General features: G+C 32.6%; 1 protein-coding gene across 1 annotated transcript in view; it reads left to right on the top strand.

Moving 5' to 3' along the window:
* The window catches only part of LOC145661915 (uncharacterized), a 213892-nt gene that overhangs the window by 184959 nt on the left and 8841 nt on the right, over positions 1 to 20092 (top strand). The window contains exons 24-27 of the mRNA XM_081727262.1: positions 2024 to 2077; positions 2540 to 2566; positions 7433 to 7468; positions 11758 to 11892. Coding sequence (XP_081583388.1) covers positions 2024 to 2077; positions 2540 to 2566; positions 7433 to 7468; positions 11758 to 11892 — 252 coding nt within the window. The remainder of the gene's footprint in view (positions 1 to 2023; positions 2078 to 2539; positions 2567 to 7432; positions 7469 to 11757; positions 11893 to 20092) is intronic.

Here is a 20092-nt window from a genome sequence, read left to right as displayed (position 1 = left end):
ACTTTTTTTAGGGGTACACTGGAAGTATTGAAATTTTGAAAACTAAAACATCATATCCTAGGAATTATACATTCCAACACCACACATTTTATGCGGAGTTAGTATTATCTCTACGGCGTTTGTTTCATGACCAAATGATAATGAAAAACGAAGGATAATCATTTCTCCAGTCTAAGATGAATCTTTATTGTTTGGAGTGTTTTGCCCAATGAACACCATATATCACTGACATTATTATTAATTGTGTGTGCGTAATGTACTTGTTTCATACATACTGCATGTAAGAAGAAAGAAAACACTGATCATACATGAATTAGAAACTCCAACCGGAAGTAGGCTCAAATCTTGCAAACGGTGTGAGATATTGAAAAGATAATCGAAAAAAATCTCCCCTTTATGATACTTCTTGCCGATTTTTATCAAGACGTCCTTCATTTGCGTATGTAAGGGGCATATACAGATGTTATGTGGAATGACAAGGAGATTCATGTTCATATGTGAATGATGCACTGTATAGAGAGTGCAGGTTCAGCTAGTATATAAAGTAAAACTAATTTCCATTATCAAAGAAACGTTACTACTCTGTAAGATATTTTCAGAAATGTAAGTTTGTTGTTTTACTCGAGTACACTTGCGAATTTTGTACGGTTTCTGATTTTGAAGTTCCTTGAGAGCAGTATTTCACTCGCACAGATATAAGAACACCATGGGTATGGGTTTTCTCGGGGTTCTCGTGTTTCCTCCCACCTTTATTCCACCATTTCATTCATTCTCATAATTACGTATGTCCTTTCAGAAGTAAGTTTTCATCCACTTTGTAACGTGTGCAAAAGAAAACTGATATTTGAAGAAGGCTTGCTTTTCTAAGTTTTCCATTTTACTCCAGTTGATTTAATTCTGTGTACAAATATTTTTGATAGTATTAAAAGACCACTTTTAACATAGTAATTCTAAGGGATTTATGTTGTATTATTGTAACTCTATGTACTTATTTTTTTTTTTTTCGATTTATATATGTGTAACTGCCAAAATCAAAGGAATATGATAATTTTGTTGAAAACAATTACCATCACGTTTATTTCATGTATATTATTATAATACATTGAAAATTTTATTTGTAGTTTAGATAACGATAGAAGTTGTAATTATCTAATTGTTTAATATTGTTCAGATTTGTCATATGGAAGCAGGGACATAACAAGTTATCATTCCTTTAGAAATTGGTTATGTGTATAGATGAAATTGTCATCTCTGAAAACAGTAATAGCCAATATTAGTATCAGTAATAGTAGTTCTGTAATTTGATGTGTGTTGTGAATGGTATTAAAACAAAAATTATATGATCATTTCTTTAAAAAAATCGAATCAGGAAGTATGCATATTAAAATTTAGATACTATCGATTTCGCTTCTTAAATGTTCAATATTTCCAATCATCAGCATATTTTGGTATCAACCATTATCATGAAACAAGTGAAACAAGTGAACTTTATAAGTTCATAGCTCCATTACTATGAGACCTATCGTAGTCGGGTCAAGACATCACTGAGGAACTGGTATGTGAACTATCCAAATATCTACCTTTCAGAACATCTGGTACTTGCACAATCATTTTTAGAGAGGCTGTTTGGGAGTACTTGATCACTCTCCACCTACGTGTGTAAACATTGGTGTGCAAGTACTGGAGCATTCTTAAACATGGATATTTGGATAGTTCATATACAAGTTTTTCAGTGATGTCTTGACTCGACTACAATAGGACCCATAATAGTGGAACTATGGACTCTTAAAGTTTACTTGTTTCACGTTTTTGGCACCCTATAACATCGAAACTATCCACTTTTGGGCACAGGTCCAATGCACTTCTTTTCTTCTTTTGATGTAAGAAATCTGTTCCCAAAATATTGTGATACATTTGAAAACACTCTGTATAATTTTGAAATATTGAATTTTAGTCTTTTGTTTAATTGGAATCGCAATTATATATTATATTATACTAATATTATTATTTTGTTTCTGAACAGGGAGCTCAAGGGGAACCTGGCAGAAAAGGTGAAAGGGGAGATCCTGGCTTACCTGTATGTATACGTTTCTCAGTATTCTACAAATCATTTTAAAGTTGTTTTTTTTTTTTTTTCACACTATTGTACCACATGCATGATATGTTTCGTTTTAAAATGAGAAATTTATTGTTTTTATTTCCTGAATGAGAACAGTTTTCATGTTGTTTGGAACTAAAATATTGAGTTGCTGGTACATTTTAAGATATAGTGCCAAAAAAATAAGTTTGTTTTCAATATTAGCTTTATTTAACCTGTTTTCTGTTCTCCACGAAGACACTAAGAACATATTGTAATCATTTAATGATTAATTTTATTTAATTTTTCATTGCTTTTTTGGTCAATTCGCACCTTTATTTTAATTACTTTGACTTTGAGGTGATTTGGTTTGATTTACAATTTGTTTTTACTTATACCTATTGTATGTTTTAGTCTTTTGTTTTTAAATCTAACCTTAAATTGTTTCCTTTGGTATTTTAGGGTACAGATGGGATCCCTGGTGCAGAGGTAGCCCCATATTTCATACTCACCTCTACTTTTCCTTCTCCTATTTTTTTTCTTTCACTATATCTATCGAATATTTTGCTTGGTTTCTGCATTCTTATTGTTATATGGTCGTATTATGAGATTACGTTGTTGTACACTTACTATTAATTGCATTCTTGCAATAGAAAGTATGTCACAGTAAAATTATATGTGATAATAGTGGAAATTGTGAATATAATAAAACATATATGACATTTTGAAAGACAATCACTAAGATTATTAACTAAATTTAATGAACAAAGTTTATTGTATAAAAAAAAAACGGAAAATTTCGAAAATCAAATAATTTCATGAAAACAATTTTTTTAAAAATATTTATCTTATTTAATAGTAAAAATAATGCCATTTTAGAATACATAGAGTACAATTTTAGTAACCGGTGGTCACTGGATAACTGGCCACTGGTTACTATTTGGTACCAAAAGATCACCATCCTCTTAGGAATTGATCAACACGAATATCATATCTCGACGATTTACCGTTCCCGAGATATTGGCCAAAAAAATCTGATTTCGGGAGATTTAAGGAGCCATATCTCGGGAACCTTAAGTCATAGAGAGATCATATTGGTATTGATCTATACCTAAGAGGATGGTGATCAATTTGGTACTCAATAGTAACCAGTGGCCAGTTAGCCAGTGACCACCGGTTACTAAAATTGTACTCTATGTATTCTAAAATGGCATTATTTTTACTATTAAATAAGATAAATATTTTTAAAAAATGTGTTCATGAAATTATTTAATTTTCAATATTTCCTGGTTTTTTCAATCACCCTGTGTTTTACAGTCGCGCTACAATATTCGAATCATAAATTAATGGTTTGAAGTACGTTCTAACTCGAAGTGAGAAATCTTATTGTTCTTCAATAACTTTTAAATTTCAAAAGTAAACGCGATGTGTTTCCTTATTCATAAATAATTTTGGAATAAATTATACAGATTAGAAAAAGTAGTTATACTTCACTAGGATTGAGAGTAAAACATCAGATTTACATAATGGATTGTTACCATAGTTTCAGTTATAAATTCACTATCTTCAAAATCATAAATATAAAATATCTCAATGTAATAATCTTGGGTCTTTAATAATGCAAGCGGTCCCGGGTTCGAATCCCGGTGAAGAGCACAAAAGTATTTCACAGTCACTCACCTTTATTAATCATTTGTCTTCGTTAGCTTAAATGGCATAATCTTGGAACGTTAAACTAAACAAAAAAGTAATAAAAAGGAAGGGAGCATAATGTTTTCTACGATAGAGTTTACCTCTGGTGTAGAATACCCTGGTACAATTTCAAATTATATGAATTTGTGATGGACAATATATTGTCCGTAATTTCTCATTCAACGAACTTTTTAACAATCATTCACTTTCATAATGATCCTTCTTTAGCCTAAAGCAGAGTTTCTCAACCTGGAGGTCGCGAAGATAAACGTAAGAGATAAATATAATTAGAATCTAATACCGGAAAACATTTTTAAATATTATTTTGAATTTTGTTCTGAAAGGCATATTTTGATTTTTATACATACTGTTAAGAACATCAAAAAATAAATCTACTAAACACTTTCAACAGGTGCAGAGTTGTTTAAAAATAAATTTGAATGAAAGAGATACGATATGAAACTAATGAGAACTGCATATTGAAATACCAGAAAAATACAAATGCAACTAAACCTGCATATTGAAATACAATTAAAATTGAAAGCTAATGAGATAACCTGAGCATGGTGTGATTTCACTAGTGCGGCAATATCTGGTTCAATCTTCGTGACGCACATTATCAAGTTATTTTCAACTGATAAGCGATTTTTTGTCTTTGTTTTAATGCTTACCATGGAAGAAAAAACAATTCCAGCCAATGACATTCATTTTGAAACAGTATGACGAATCGGATTCGATAATTGTAATATATTTGAACTGCCTAAATTAGCTTTTAATCCATTCGCTTTTAATCCATTCTTATTTGATGTGGAGAAGTTACTGTATCCACTATATACAAGAAATTGATTCTACTATTCTAGAAATAGATGAATATCGTGATATCTCCGAAATAGGTATATTAAAAACCCCACACAAGCTTATTACAAACCTGAAATGATAAGGGGGGCGCTGGCAAAAGGATGTGATAAAATGGGGTCGTGATAGTAATTAGGTTGAGAACCACTGGGCTAAAGGGCAAAACTTGCGATATAAAACTACAATTTTTATTTCATAGATTTGCTAATATTATCCTTATCCAAAATAAGAACATATTAAAATTTACTGTATTACATTGTGTTACCATAGGAGTTCATAATACAATAAACAGGACAAGTTATACTTTCTTCAATAATAATAACCATAATAATAAAAGTTAATTACTATGTGTATATCATTGTAATTATGATTTTCAAGATATAGAGAAGGTTTCTATGCAAAATATTGAATTATATCGGGAATAATATACGGGGTGTTACAGAAATTTGTCAATATTTTGGAAATAAGATTCCTCACATCAAATAAGAAAAAAGTTCATATGGATCTGTGGTCGGAAGTGCATAATTTCGTAGTTAAAGGGTGCCGAAAACGTAAAAAAAACTTTAAAGGTCCATAGTTCCACTACTATAGGATCGATCGTAGTCGGGTCAAGACATCACTGAGGAACTGGTATGTAAACTATCCAAATATCTATCTTTCAGAATCTCCGGTACTTTGCAAGATCACTTTTAGAGAGGCTATTTGGGAGTACTTGATCACTCTCTACCTACCTCTCTAAAACTCAGTATGCAAGTACTAGAGCATTCTTAAACATGAATATTTGGATAGTTCCCATAGCAGTTTCTCAGTGATGTCTTGACCTGACTACGATAGATCCCATAGTAGTGGAGCTGGGCACCCTATAACTCCGAAACTATCCACATTTGAGCACAGGTCCATCTGAACTATTTCCTATGTTTATGTGAGGAATCTGTGCCCAAAATGTTGTGAGACATTTTTTTTGTAACACTCTGTATACATCATTGTAGAGGCCTGATAAAAGAAAAAGATCCAAAGTAAATTTGAAACAGTATGGCCATTATAATCAAAGGTGTTTTACAGGGTAATGCATGAAATTTCTATACCACTTCCCATAAAACGTGTAGCTATATTCTTACATAAATCTCAAATTTGCAAAGTGGATCAGTAAAATGTAATCCGAAGTTTTATGTTCCAGAATTATGACCTCTAGGTTACAGGTGACAACCAACGACAAACATAAATAAAGCTCGTGATGAAACATTAATGAAATTATTTCAAATTGGGAGCAAGTGCAGATATTAAAAAATAAATAAATAAATAAAAACTCGCACAGAACATGGGTGTTAGATTAAGAGTCTGACATACTAAAAATAATACAAAATTTACCGTTTTTTTCTTTTGCTTGTTTTCCATAACTGAAAAGAGATAATGAAATGCAACTTACCACAGTCATAGATAATGTTATTCTACAACAGGAAATATGAACCTGAAGAATTTTCAGTGGATGAAAAGATTCAACGTATTTCAATCAAAAAGTTTCTTGTACGCCGCATATCTGGAGAACTACATACAGTGTACCAAACACAAACTCTATCACTTAAATCAGTATGATGTGTTTATTCCGTAAAAAACATGAAAACTCGATTTAGGGGCCGTTCAAAATTTGTGTGGTCCCTGATCCAAGATCAAAAGCATAGTTTTTCAAACAACACAAGTTTGTAAGAGACACGTACTGAAGATGGGAAGAATTTTCACTGAAAAGTTGCGCTTGGATTGCTATATGGATGGTTATTTGAGTATTCAGCTATTGTTATGATATTATATTTCATAATATACCATCCTTATGATATATTGTTATTTACTAATTAAAAGGCAAATAATTATGACCTTCTTGATTACTTTTTGGATCAAAACATCCAATATATTTCAACATAAAATATTCTTGTAGACCTTATATCTAGAGAACTACATACAGTGTAGCCAAACCCAAATTATCAGTTAACTCAGTATGATATGGTTATTTCGTAGAAAATACGAAAACTCGATTTAGGGGCCGTTCAAAAATTTTGTTGCCCCTGATCCAGAAATTAATTATTGGCAAAGATCGCAATCTTTTGATCCATTTTTTGGGGTCATTCCTAAAATTCTTGTTAAGTACTTTCACAATACGACCTCTCTCGTTGCATGCTTGCACGAACTAAAATTATTGAATATTATAGCGTCTTAGGATACTGCATTCCTTCTGCTTATACATCTGTATCACATAATCTGTTTTTCTCTTTCGTAGAGAGTAAGAAATATTGATACTATTTAAACGCCATGTAAGATCGTAAACAGAAGGTCTTTTAAGTCTATTAATACCCTTTAAAGTTAACTAGAAAATGGCTAATGAATTGTGGAGTTAGACATATGTTCCTAGTAGATTTAATTATTAATAATTAGAAATTATATTTCTTATCATAATTTGGAATGTTGGCAGTAATTATGTGTCATAACCATAGATTTCTTATATGATAGATATTAAAAGTTTTCATCCTTGGATTAAGTATTAGTTATATAGTTATCTAGAAAAATTGAAATTATAAAATTGCTTTTAAGCAGTAAACAATTAACATTTTTATCCTTGATGATTATAATGGTTTTAGATAAAATATTGACTAACTCATCATGCTGCCGTAGTTTAATTTTAGAAACATTTATAATGTTTGTTATAATATTTATTTATATTATTTTCCGTAAGCATTAAATTACATTTTAAGTAAATGCATTACAAACGGTACTCAAGGCTTCGTTTTTAACTTTATGTATATAATTTTGTTTCCGTAGGGTCCGAAGGGAGAGAAAGGTGCAAAAGGAGATCCTGTACGTATTCAATTTGTTTGAAATAAATTAGGTATTTTAGTGATATTTTTTTAGATAATGTGCATGAGTGATTTTGCACATTTGATATATTTATAAGCAAATATTGGATCATCTTAGAATTTGTCAAACTTTCGATGTTGATAACCTTCGTTTATAACGATCTAGTCCTATGTCTTTAAAATAAAATAATTTGATCTGGGTTACATTATCTAATTTACAACACGTGAAATTGGTCAATTTTTGCAGGCACATTATTTAAACCGCAATATATGTTGGTAATTTGTTCTCGTTTATGTATCCTGCACATGAATACTCGTTCAAATTCGAATTCATTATATATATATCGAGTACTCTAAAAAAAATGGTGTCCATGAGCAACAGAGCGCTATTTTTCTGGTCAAAATGAAGTGAAAATGTTATATAATGGCATACTCTCCGGGGTCTCCTTCAGACGCTATGGGGAATCAAAATTTCACTATGTGGCAACGTAACAGATTAACTTGGAGCCATCAGCGTTGCCCTACGATTCCATCAAACAGTTACGCTAATAACTGGTGCTAATGTTAACCTCTATCGACTTGAACTGCCACTTGGAAAGAATCGATGTAACTATTTGATAGATTAGTATATCTTCTCTGTGGTTCTTTATCTTCGACGTTGCAACACAGTACAATTCGCCTCTCCAGACGAGAACCTGACAGGTATACAACTATATATATACAGGGTGTGTCAAAATAAGTGTTGCAAGCCAATATCTCGCGAACTATATATCAAATAAGAAAAATGTTAAGAGTCAATGTACAATACAGAGGGGCCTAAAAAATGAGTCAAACACGAGGTTTCCCCCGCCCCCATTTTGAGGGAAAGGGGTGTACGTGACATTTTAAAATGAGAATATATATAAAGGTACTTCAAGGAAAAGGGCAGTACTTTGCAAAATGGTAGTATGATTGATTTTAAGCCAAAACATAATATGAACATGGGTCCTACTCCCAACAGTTTGAAAGCTATAGGTCCTATAGGTTGTGAACCGTTTCTAATTTTTGGTCATTATTGCTCACCCTGTAATTATTCTACACAGATGAGACATAGCGCATTTGGACTGCCCTTTCCAACGATATGCAACACGTGGGAATGGTGTTTTCGGAACGAAAGTTATTGGGGAAAATTTAGAAATCCTTATTTTTTAAAGGAGTTCTTAAATGAATTGGATGGCAACGCTGATTCTGAAATTTCTCTTAAGAACTTCCTTCCCAAAGAAAGCACTGGCACGTGTTGCATATAATTGGAAAGGCCATTCCATAACCTTTTAAATACGCTATGTCTCAACTGTGTTGAATAAATACAGCGTAAGGACGAGCAACATAAAATCAGAAGCCATGTTAGTATTTTTTTTTGCTTAGAATTACTCATGCTATCATTTAACAAATTATTGCCCTTTTCCCCTGAAACACCATATATATATGCATACATAGTGTGCATATATATTGAGTCATTCTATTTCAAGTCAACCACTGATGAAAATTCATGGTCTCAGATCTTGATAATTTTTTGTACATTGAAAGACATGTTTGAGAATAGTTATTTCCCAAAATAAAACTTTTCCAGCCCTTATTGTTAATTAGTAATTAATTACGAAATTAGCTTCAAGATCACGACTCAGAAACATCTGATTTTGCGTTTTATTGTTTATTTCAATAATCATAAGAGCTATTAAGCTAAAAATTTGCATCCGCATGTAATTTTGCCTGTACATTTCAAAACTGCAATCAAAACTAATAAATATGGTATAGGTGTAGAGTTATAGCAGCATTTATAGTCTCAAGTTCGGGCCCCGGAATGAGCATGTGATGAAAGTTGTACTTGTGTGCAATTTTAGCACAAGGTTAAGAAATACTTATATTTCATGTGAACCAAATTTTGTTTTGGGTATTTAAACCTAAGGGTCAAAATAAAGCTTCTAATATGTGCGAGTTTACAAAAGACAACTGCGAACCAAATATTAAATGCACAGCAGTTTTATAAAGGGGCTGTGGACAATATCACATCCATTAGATATTTTTTGTATCAACAGATGTTCAGCAGCATCGCACGAATCAAGAAAATAGATTTATCACTGTGAAAACAATATTTGGAACAAGAAATAATCATGCTTTCATTCCTGACAATGAAATAACTTTAACAATTGGACCAATTTCCTCTACACCAATGGAATACCTACATACAGCCTGTGTAGACAAACAATACAAACAGAAGAGATCAGAAGTAAAAGTCTTGGATCCAAGAACATTTGTAAGTGTGTCTATGGCTGCAAATGGTGGATTGGATGGTGGTGGAATATTCTGAGGAATATCAGGACTACAACATAAAGTTGTTACACCCTGCAGGGCCCGCTTCCACTTTTCACTCTCCTAGAACCGACGATATCATATAGGTGCCAGCCGATCACATTCCTATAGACGCAACAGATCACATTTCTATCACATAGTGTATCACATGAGTCTGTTAATAAAATTAACTAGTTATTCAAGACTTCGGTAAACATTGATACATTGTACAGTGATGATGGTTAGTAGGTAAGTCAACTGTTACTTTTGCTGTAATTGTAGGCTACTGATGAAATAGTTGTAATAGAAGGTAGATGAAATAGTTGTAATAGAAGGTACACAGTATCTAGTAGCCTATATCATTACTTCAGAAACTCGTTACAAGGCAAAAGATATATTCAGATTTTTGGGGGGCCTTAGGTTCAAATACCCAAAACAAAATTTGGTTCACACGAAATATAGGTATTTATTAACTTTGTGCTAAAATTTCACACATGTACAACTTTCACCACATGCCCATTCTGGGGTCTGAACTTTAGACCATATATGTTGTTATAACTCTATACCTATACAATATTCATTAGTCTTGATTGCAGATTTAAAATCTACAGGCAAAGTTACATGAGGATGCAAATTTTTAGCTTTATAGTTCTTGTGATTATTGAAATAAACAATAAAATGCAAAATCAGACGTTTCTGAGTCGTGACCTTGAAGCTGATTACGTAATTAATTACTAATTAACTATAAGAACTGGAAAAGTTTTATTTTGGGAAATAACTATTCGCAAACATGTCTTTCAAATGTACCAAAAATTTTCAAAATCTGAGACATGTATTTTTCATCATTGGTTGATTTGAAATAGAATGACTCTATTGGTAGAAACATACTTGCCAAGGTTTCGGAAATCCTTACTCAAATTACTAATGTGAAGAGCAAGAAGCTGCTCACTTATCTTCTCGTTTTATTCTGACAATAATAGCTCTTGTTAAACTGTTTACCTTTATACATTTAAAATTCGATTATACCAACGTAATTACTAAAAGCATCCTCTCTATATTTGTAGGGAAAATATAACAGCTTCAAAAGTATCTTAGGTGGGAAATAAGTTATTAGTTAATAATTATAAAAAATCTTAAATTGTTAAGACAGATGATTCAATACTTTTTTGAATAAAAGTTTCTACAATAAACAATAGAACTGTTTCAATACGCTTATAATTATAAATCAATTGAATAATTTCAACAGTTAACTGAAGGTTTATTAAAATTAATAAACTGTTAGTGAGTATTAGCAATGAATGTTAAACCGGTTTAAAGTTTATAGAATTTCGTAAGGCCAGTCTGATATAAATAATCAAGATACTGTGTTTCTTTGAACTACATTTCAAAGAACATTGTTTACGTCCAATTTCAGCATATTGTTTTAGAGGTTGAAACTGAGAGTCATCAATACTTTGGAGAGATTGCTACAAGAAATGGTTTTGTAACCTAGGTTCAAATATTTTTGTTGAAAGAAGTAAACGGAGAATGTTTTTCATACATATTCAAGGTGACTTGATCAATTGATAATACACTTCTTGGAATAAAATCTTTCAGAATAAAATCATTTTCCAATTTGGGACAAAACGATGTGTATCAATAGAGTCAGCCATTATTTGATAAATACTGTGTTGAATATGTATGCAACTAGTATTATGTTTTGTTAAAAAGATACTCTTTTTTTAGTGTTACCGGTAAAAAATAGTTTAATTTCATGTTTAATATTGACTTTATATCCTGCAATTTTCTCCAAAGCGTTGATTAGTTTAACTAGTGTCAATAATGTTAAATTTTCTAATTAAATATTCCTTTATTTATATGAATATACAAATATAAGGAAGGAGCCAACGTGAGTAATCAAATAACAGTTTTGCGTGTTATATGTTGTAGAATACATTGTAAGTATGTATATTAATCTTAAAGGGGCCATCTGGTAAGAGAGGCAGGAAAGGAGACAAAGGTGACAAAGGAGATCAGGGAGTACCAGGTCTTGACGCTCCCTGTCCACTAGGACCTGATGGACTACCTCTTCCAGGCTGTGGATGGAGACCTCCGAAGGTAAACTTTTACTTTACATACCCCGGCATACCCGTTATGGAGTTGAAGTTCGTGACATTAGTAAATATGCTATGCTCAGAACAGTCGTAAAATATATTTAATAAATTTATTTTGATTCAGTGTGAACAATTATCATTCAATATTTCGTAATATATCAAATAAAATTACATTCATATATAGAGCAATAATATGATCATATTTTCGTCCATACAGTTGTTCATCAATATGGTAATTGCCTTTAAATTCACAGTTGTTCATCAATGTGGTAATTGCCTTTAAATTCTCAGTTGTTGATCAATGTGCTAATTGCTTTTGAATTCACAGTTTTTGATCAATATGGTAATTGCCTTTGAATTCACAGTTATTTATCAATATGGTAATTGCCTTTGAATTCACAGTTGTTCATCAATATGGTAATTGCCTTTGAATTCAGTTGTTCTTCAATATGGTAATTACCTTTGAATTCACAGTTATTCACCAATATGGTAATTGCTTTCGAATTTACAGGTGTTCGTCAATTGCCTTTGAATTCACCTGAGTAACTAACGAGGAAACAATTCTCTTCAGTTAAATTTATAATATGTTATTTCGATTCCACTGGTAACCATTTTTCGTTCTGAATTGAGTACGGAATTGCTACAAAATTAATATTGTATTTGCGGATCGATTTTTTAGAAACTACATGATGCCAGTTAGAGCACAATGTTAATATTTAGATATATATAAAATATCTATTTGAGACTTCAAGACTTTTATTTATTTATTTATTTATTTACTATTATTTTATGGTCTTTAAATTTTAGTATAGGTTAAATGTCAGAACTGACCTAATAATCAGTTTTGCAGTATTTCGATAAGAAATGAAAATCATGTTAGATCATAGATTTTACTTCCTGATTTCCTGACTTTATATTTGTATTATTCCATAAAATAATCTTTTAGACAATCACGTCTCTGAATATAGTTAATAATACGTAAGAAAAAATTTGTCAAATGAGACTAATTTTACCTTATGGGCATCATAAACTGTAGTTGATATATCACCGTTTGAGTTTTCTGAATTGCAAACTTTATTGTGAAATTGAACTGAATTGATACTGGAGCTTGTTAAATAAAATAAGAAAATTTGAGAATACTAATTTTTTAAAGTTCTTTACAATAATAATATGGTTGAAATATTTGTATTTGAAGATAGAAAAGGTATATTATAAAGTAGAATGCCGAAATATTGTGATTTTACGTTGTATTATTTCAGTTTTTTACGTTGCCTCCAAGAGAATAACCATTTTCTTTTTGGATCTAGAACTGGGTGAGAATAAATCAGAGTTCTAGCCTTAATTTGTTTTCAATGAAACTTACCTCATTAAAACTTAACTTTCTCTCTCTGCTATAACAAAAGTTGTGTTTTTATTTATATGTACGGCTGGTTTTTGATTGAGAAGAGTCATCTTATTAAAAACAAATAGCCACTACTTTTATTGGTCTAATTTATTTCATCCATACCAAGGGTAATAGGAAAGTTCGGCAATATAGTTTTTTTTTTTTTTGTACTTAATTTTCTCAAAATAATTGACACCATATTGAATACACTTCTCCGTCCTCCCAAACTAATCGTTAAACCAAAGCTACCAAGTTTCGCTAGGGAATAAGACAAATACACAGAACATTCTCATCACTGGAAAACCGCAAGAAGCGAAATGTAAGGAAGGTACTCAAAAGGTGTCAGTCCTGTAATATCAAATATTTGGTGCAGGCTTTCGCGCGATGAGCTGGAGAATTGTCATGATGTAGCAACCAGGTGTTCATTCTTGAATTTGGTCTTAGGTTCTTCATAGATTCGATTACTTTAGGCAGGCACTGTTCAGTGTACCACTTAGCTATGACTGTCTTTTGTGTGTCCAAAACGACACGCTCTACAATTCCACTCGATTTGGAGGATACAGCTATCATTTTCTTCTTTACTAGTTGGGATTTTCTGACAGCTACAGGTATATCCTCATCATCAAAAACAGAAACTTTGTTCTGAGTTTGGTCGGGACATCATATATCGATATGGTCTCTTATCAAATATTTGCAGCATCTCCCGGCACCATGTTACATGTGTGTCATCTGCTTTTCAGTGAGACTATGCGGGACACAGAGAGAACAAAGTTTCTTCAGGTGCAAATGATAATACAGAATCGAACGAATTCCTGGTGCATTTAGGTCTACAGTATCCTGGTAGATCACTCGCCTGTCTTCGTTAAGCACTTACCTAAGAGCAGAATGTTTCCCTCCGTAATTGACACTCGTGGGCTTTCTGACTTCTCAGCGTCGTCTAGAGTGAAATTTCTGCTTGGAATACTTTGTACCATCTGAATATAGTCGTACGATGTGGACATACATCACCCAGTGCAAGAGTCATTTCTTCTATGATTGATCTATATTTAAATCACGTGCGAAATTATACAACAAAACTGTTCGTATCTCATTTCGTAACCAAGATGCCATAGCAAGCACTCTAAAATATCACTGCTGATGAATAACTCAGGCCATCGACTTTGCATAGTGGTTACTCATCTTTTCAACATGTCTCAGAATGCACCAAGAAGCAGACTTCTGCAACACATAGTTGCGTCGTATTGCAAATCTTTTCTAGTTCCTTTTGTATTTTCAAAGTTGCGTAAAGTTGCGTAAACGAAGTACGTATTTATTTTGATATCGAAATAATAAAAAGAAATGTGTAGGTAAAGGGTAATATTTGTTACACTGGACTAAGATAAGAAAATGGGGTTTTCCAGGGTTTCCCTCAGTCCTACCAGGAAAATGCCGGGATGGTGCCTACTAAATTGGCCTTGGCCGATACCTTCCCAAATCCTTTCCATTATGGTTGTTGTTGTTAGATACCCAGTATAAAATGGCCTCTGAGCTGTATCTGGTGATTGTGAAATAAATAAATATAGGTTTTATGTGAGAATAAGCGCTACTCAAAAGTATGTTTAATGACAACTATAAGTTTGTTTTCAGATTCCATGCATTAAATCTTTAATTATCAACAAACTAAACAAGACTGTCTGGGAAACGAACTGAGTGGCATAGTGGTTAACGCATCGGAACGGTATGCAGGAGATCCTGGGTTGGAGTCACGGTCCAGTCAATCACTTTTTCACTCTTTGTATGTTAATCAAGAGAGTGTTGTTTCATGTTTGTGAAACTACAGTAGGCTTTCAAAATATGAGAATTTCACCTCGAAACCGGAAGTAGCAGTTGTATAACTTCCGTATGAATATAGAGATAATATGAGAGGTGAAACTTTTTCATGTAATGCTGAATCCATATCAAAAACAGCTTCTCTTATAATTAATACTGTAAAGAAATCAATGTTCAAACCAAAAAAAAAAAAAAAAAAAAAAAAAACCACTATTTCTGACTATTTCCGGTTTCAGTAAAATAATAAAGCTGATTTTTTGGATACTAAATACATATAAAATGTCTTTTGTTACCGATTTCAATCTATGAGTGTCAGTATCAGAACTGGAAGTAGTAATAGATTTCTACTACTTTCGACAGCAATAGAGAAGTAAAGTCTACCGGTTGGATGGAACCGGTTCTTCCCATATTCAATCTATATCATAAACTCCTTCTCGTTATCTATTACAATTTTTCACTGTGATAATCCGCTTTTCATACCGGAAATCATAATTTCCACTACTTCCGGTTTGAATAAACGGATAAAGGAGGAGATAAAACCTATTCTTGGGATATTTAGTACACATTCTGCAGGTTTTGCACTATAGTTATCAATATTGAAACCGGAAGTAGTGCATTTCTACCACTTCCGGTTGGAATAGATGAACGAAGTCGGAGATGGACCCTATACATCCGATTAATACATCTACTTCTTCTACACTTCCGTTTACTACTATTGTGATGAATGTTGAAACAAAAAAGTTGTAGGTTTCCAGGTTTCCAGCTCTTCCTCGGATGCATGGATGAAGTTTTTTTTTTTTTAATTCATTTCAGGTAGTCACTTCTTGACATCTCTTACTGTTTTTGATCAATGGAGATCAAATTTCTACCATTTCCGATCTTAGTCGAGAGATACAGAAGATGGTATCTCTTTGTGAAATACTTGAATTGATTTCAGAAAACCTCTTGTAGCTGTTTATTAACTAACTAACTCTACGGGCTATGGAACCCGGAGGTTCACAAAAGCTCTCCATTGACTTCTATCCGTAGTCAACTGGATCCAGTTTCTAATTTGTATTTCTATCTCTGCGAGATCCATCTTAATATTGTCTTCCCATCTGTGGTCGTTTTCAGATTAGCCTTCCAGTTAAAAACTTTGAAAGCGTTCCTACTTTTTTTTTTCCACTCTGGTTACATGACTTGCCCATCTGAGCCTCCTAAATTTGATTACCCTAACAATGTTTGGTAAATGGTATAAATTATGCAGTTTTTATTATTATGTTTTCGTTATTCCTCATTCCCGTTCCTCTTGGGTTTGAATATTCGTCTCACTATCTTGTTCTCAAATACTTTCAGTCTACTTCTCCCATCATAGTAAGCGACTATGTTTCGAAACCATACAGCACAATAGGTATCGCTGTTTATTACCGTTTTGTTTTTTCTTTCAATGGCGATTAACTTTGAAACCGCAAAAGGTCGATTTCTACCATTTCCGATCTTGTTGGAGACATACAGAAGAAGATAGTATATTTTCCTAACTCTTGATTCTAGAAAACCTTTTATCGCTGCTTATTACCCTTTTTTCAACGACGATCAACTTTGAATCCGTAGAAGGTCGATTTCTATCGTTTCCGATTTGAATAGATTGTTATCGGAGAAGATAGAACTTCTTGGGAGACTAAATCGATCCAAGAAAGCGCATCTCAGTATCTCTTACCGTATTCGCTCTATAGAAATAAATGTTGAAACCAGAAATACTTGTGAATTTCTACCACTTCTACTTTAGTAGGGTCATGAGAGTGAATGCGGCATCTCTTGTAGAAAGACTGAATCAATTCTAAAAACAACATGTCCTTATTTATTATCGTTTTTGTTTTATGATGGCAAAAATAGTTGATTTTACCACTTCCGGTTTGAATAGAGAGTTCACGGAGGATATGAGACCTATTCTTGAGACTCTAAATCTTTTTCAAAAGAAAAAAGCTTCTCGACATTGCTTACTGTGTTTGCTCTGATATCTGTCGATAGACGGACGGGCGAAGGAACGGACATAACCGTTCTGAGAGACTTCCGATACTTATGTATAGCATAGTTTGGGAATCTAATATACAAGCTTCATTAAATAACAGTGTACAATGTGCTATGATATGGAGTATGTGTTCATGCTGAAAAGCTATAATTTATGATCTTGTGTTTTGTATTATAATTTCGTAACATATTAACAGAAGATTGATTGCATGCGTGCTTAACACAGAAATCTAATTTGAAGTGTTGTTCATTTCACTAACAATTGGTATTTTCATTGTGTGTATTGTTAATGAGATACTAACTCACAATATTACATGTAGCAAACTGAAAAGGAAGTAATTATTTAGAAACTAATACCTGAATAGTACAAAGACTGTCCAGGGAGTAGTAGACATTTTGGCCTACCGCGGCAGTGGGCGGGGCTAGAGTCGCCATCTTGGTGTCAGAACGTTGCCATACTCAATATGCATCCAGCTGTCGTGTCATCAGCACTTGTGACGCTCTTACTGTGCTTTCTGTGACGTATTACAATGTCCTGTGCAATAGAAAATCCCACCTCCTGTGAGGTACGTTCTGTGATTAGCTTTCTTCCTGGCAAAAAAAAAACCACAAGCCAATCGAAATCCATCGGCAACTGTGTGAAGGGTAAGGACATGTAATAATGAGTGAAGGCCGACAACGCACGTCCACATACCGTCAAGCGTACCCGAGAGCTCTTGGATAAGAGGTGTTCGATCACCCACCATACAGCTCAGATTTGGCTCTGAACGACTACCATCTCTTCCCAGCGATGAAGATGGCTCGCTACACAACGCTTTGATACTGACGCCGAACTCATGCGGTATAAGCCAGTGCTTGAAATCGCTGGCGGTAGATTTCTACCATGACGGTATTGAAAAACTTATGCCACGGTATGATAAATGCCGTAATTTGCATGACGGTTATGCGGAAAAACAGCTTAAGAGTGTGCCTTTCAAATGTATATAATACAATTTGATTTGTTCATTCTGTTATTTGGTTTTATTTCAAAACATCTGTTACTTTCTCGACAGCTCTCGTACTAAAAATTATCACACGTGAACTAGAACAAATTTTATTGACCGTTTTTATCCTGTGATTATTAACATTCATAGTAGATATAGTGCACAGTGGAGATTAAGTGATCTTTTCTGGTTGTTGATTTCAGTTCTTTTATTTAGTATGGCAGTTAACATTTTCTTCTATCTTTTCTATCGACATCTTAATTTGATAATCATCAAAGGTAAATTAGAGAGGTTAAATATTATATGTATATAATACATTTAAAACTTCAACATAAAGTCTGTGTTCATGCTGAAAAGCTATTTGTATTAATGGTGAAACAGGTAATAGAAAACACTGAATTAACTTTGTACTAACTCAATTAACTTTGTACTAACAATAGATTTGGTTTGCATGTCTGGACGTAGTAACTAATATTCTAATTAAATAGTAGTAATAACCAATTCACACAGTAAGTTATTGTAATCTCCTCGATGTTACGTTTTCATTGTCTTTCTTTATCTGTTCATACACCAAGGGGCTCTGTAAATATGTAATAAATACACTACCAGGCTAAGGTACACTTCAAAATTTAAACAACTTGATGTATACTCAAAACAGTAACCATTGGAGTTGGTAGATAATAATGGTTGGTTAATACTAACATATCAGGATTTAATTCCAAAAAGTTGAGCTTACTACTGGAGTAGGTGAACTAATCAAACTATAATAAATTGAAACTTTCATTTTAATTAAAATTTCATATGCCCGTATTTCGCTAGTTTGTTCATTAAGAGCATGACTTACTGAAAGTAATACAAAATTTACCATTTTTCTTTTGCTTGTTTTTCATAAGAGAAAGGAGATAATAAAAAAATCAACTTACCACAATCATAGATTATGTTATTTTACAACAGAAAATATGAACTTGAAGAATTTTCAGTGTTGCCATCCATAGAAATTACGATATTGTCAGAATAACATTTCCTCCAAAATCTAAATTAAGGCAGCGACTAGAGGAACGAACTCAACCGCGTTTGATTACGTATCATGTTGTTTTGGTATTCTGTGAACCACTTTTTAAATAATTTTATTATTTAATTTTAATAACTGTATGTTAAAACTATTTTGTTTATTGCAAAGTAAATACAAATATTATTTACAAAGGAGTTCACAGGTTACCAAACCAACATGATACGTAATCAATTGAAGTTGAGTTCGTTTCTCTAGTCGCTGCCTTAACTTAGATTTTAGAGGAAATGTTACTCTGGCAACACTGTAATTTATGTGGATGACAACACTGGAAATTCTTCAGGTTCATATTTTCTGTTGTAGAATAACTTATCTATGATTGTGGTAAGTTGCATTTCATTATCTCCTTTCACTTATGAGAAACAAGCAAAAGAAAAATGGTAAATTTTGTTATTTTTTCTAAGTCAGGCTCTTATAGTAACAACAAAAAATGAAATAGTACTATATTAAATTTCAGTGAATAGATGGCAAATATACAATATTATTCCTTTCAACCGGCAATAGTAGTTACATTGAATGATGATAATCAGAAACGTAAAAAATTGTTATTTTTTTTCTTCATCTAGGCTTAATGCTACAAAATTACCAACATCGCCAAAAATATTGTTTCTGTCCCATAGGACTCGAACTAATATATATATATATATATTGTGTTCTTTTCACTTGAGTCTAAGAAATTCTGATTTCAACATTTGTATAGTTCCATATATTCAATAAGTTGCAGTAGTATTCCATTTTTATCATTTAATTACACGAAAGTTAACTTAAAATCTTTTAGTAAAATCTCACTTCGTGGAAAATGTCTTACCACAAATAATTTCACAAAGTGTCACTTGATAACACAAAATCACAAGCACAGACATAGTTACATAATTTGATTATGAAATTAATTGTAATTTGCTTTCATAACAAAGTTCAAACACTTACCTTCGACGCGGCTTCAAGTACTTAC

This window comes from Thermobia domestica, chromosome 10 (assembly GCF_964235325.1).
Source record: "Thermobia domestica chromosome 10, izTheDome1.hap1.1, whole genome shotgun sequence".
Classification (NCBI taxonomy): domain Eukaryota; kingdom Metazoa; phylum Arthropoda; class Insecta; order Zygentoma; family Lepismatidae; genus Thermobia; species Thermobia domestica.
Note: the sequence above shows the minus strand (reverse complement) of the source record. Positions and strands in the feature narration are given on the sequence as shown.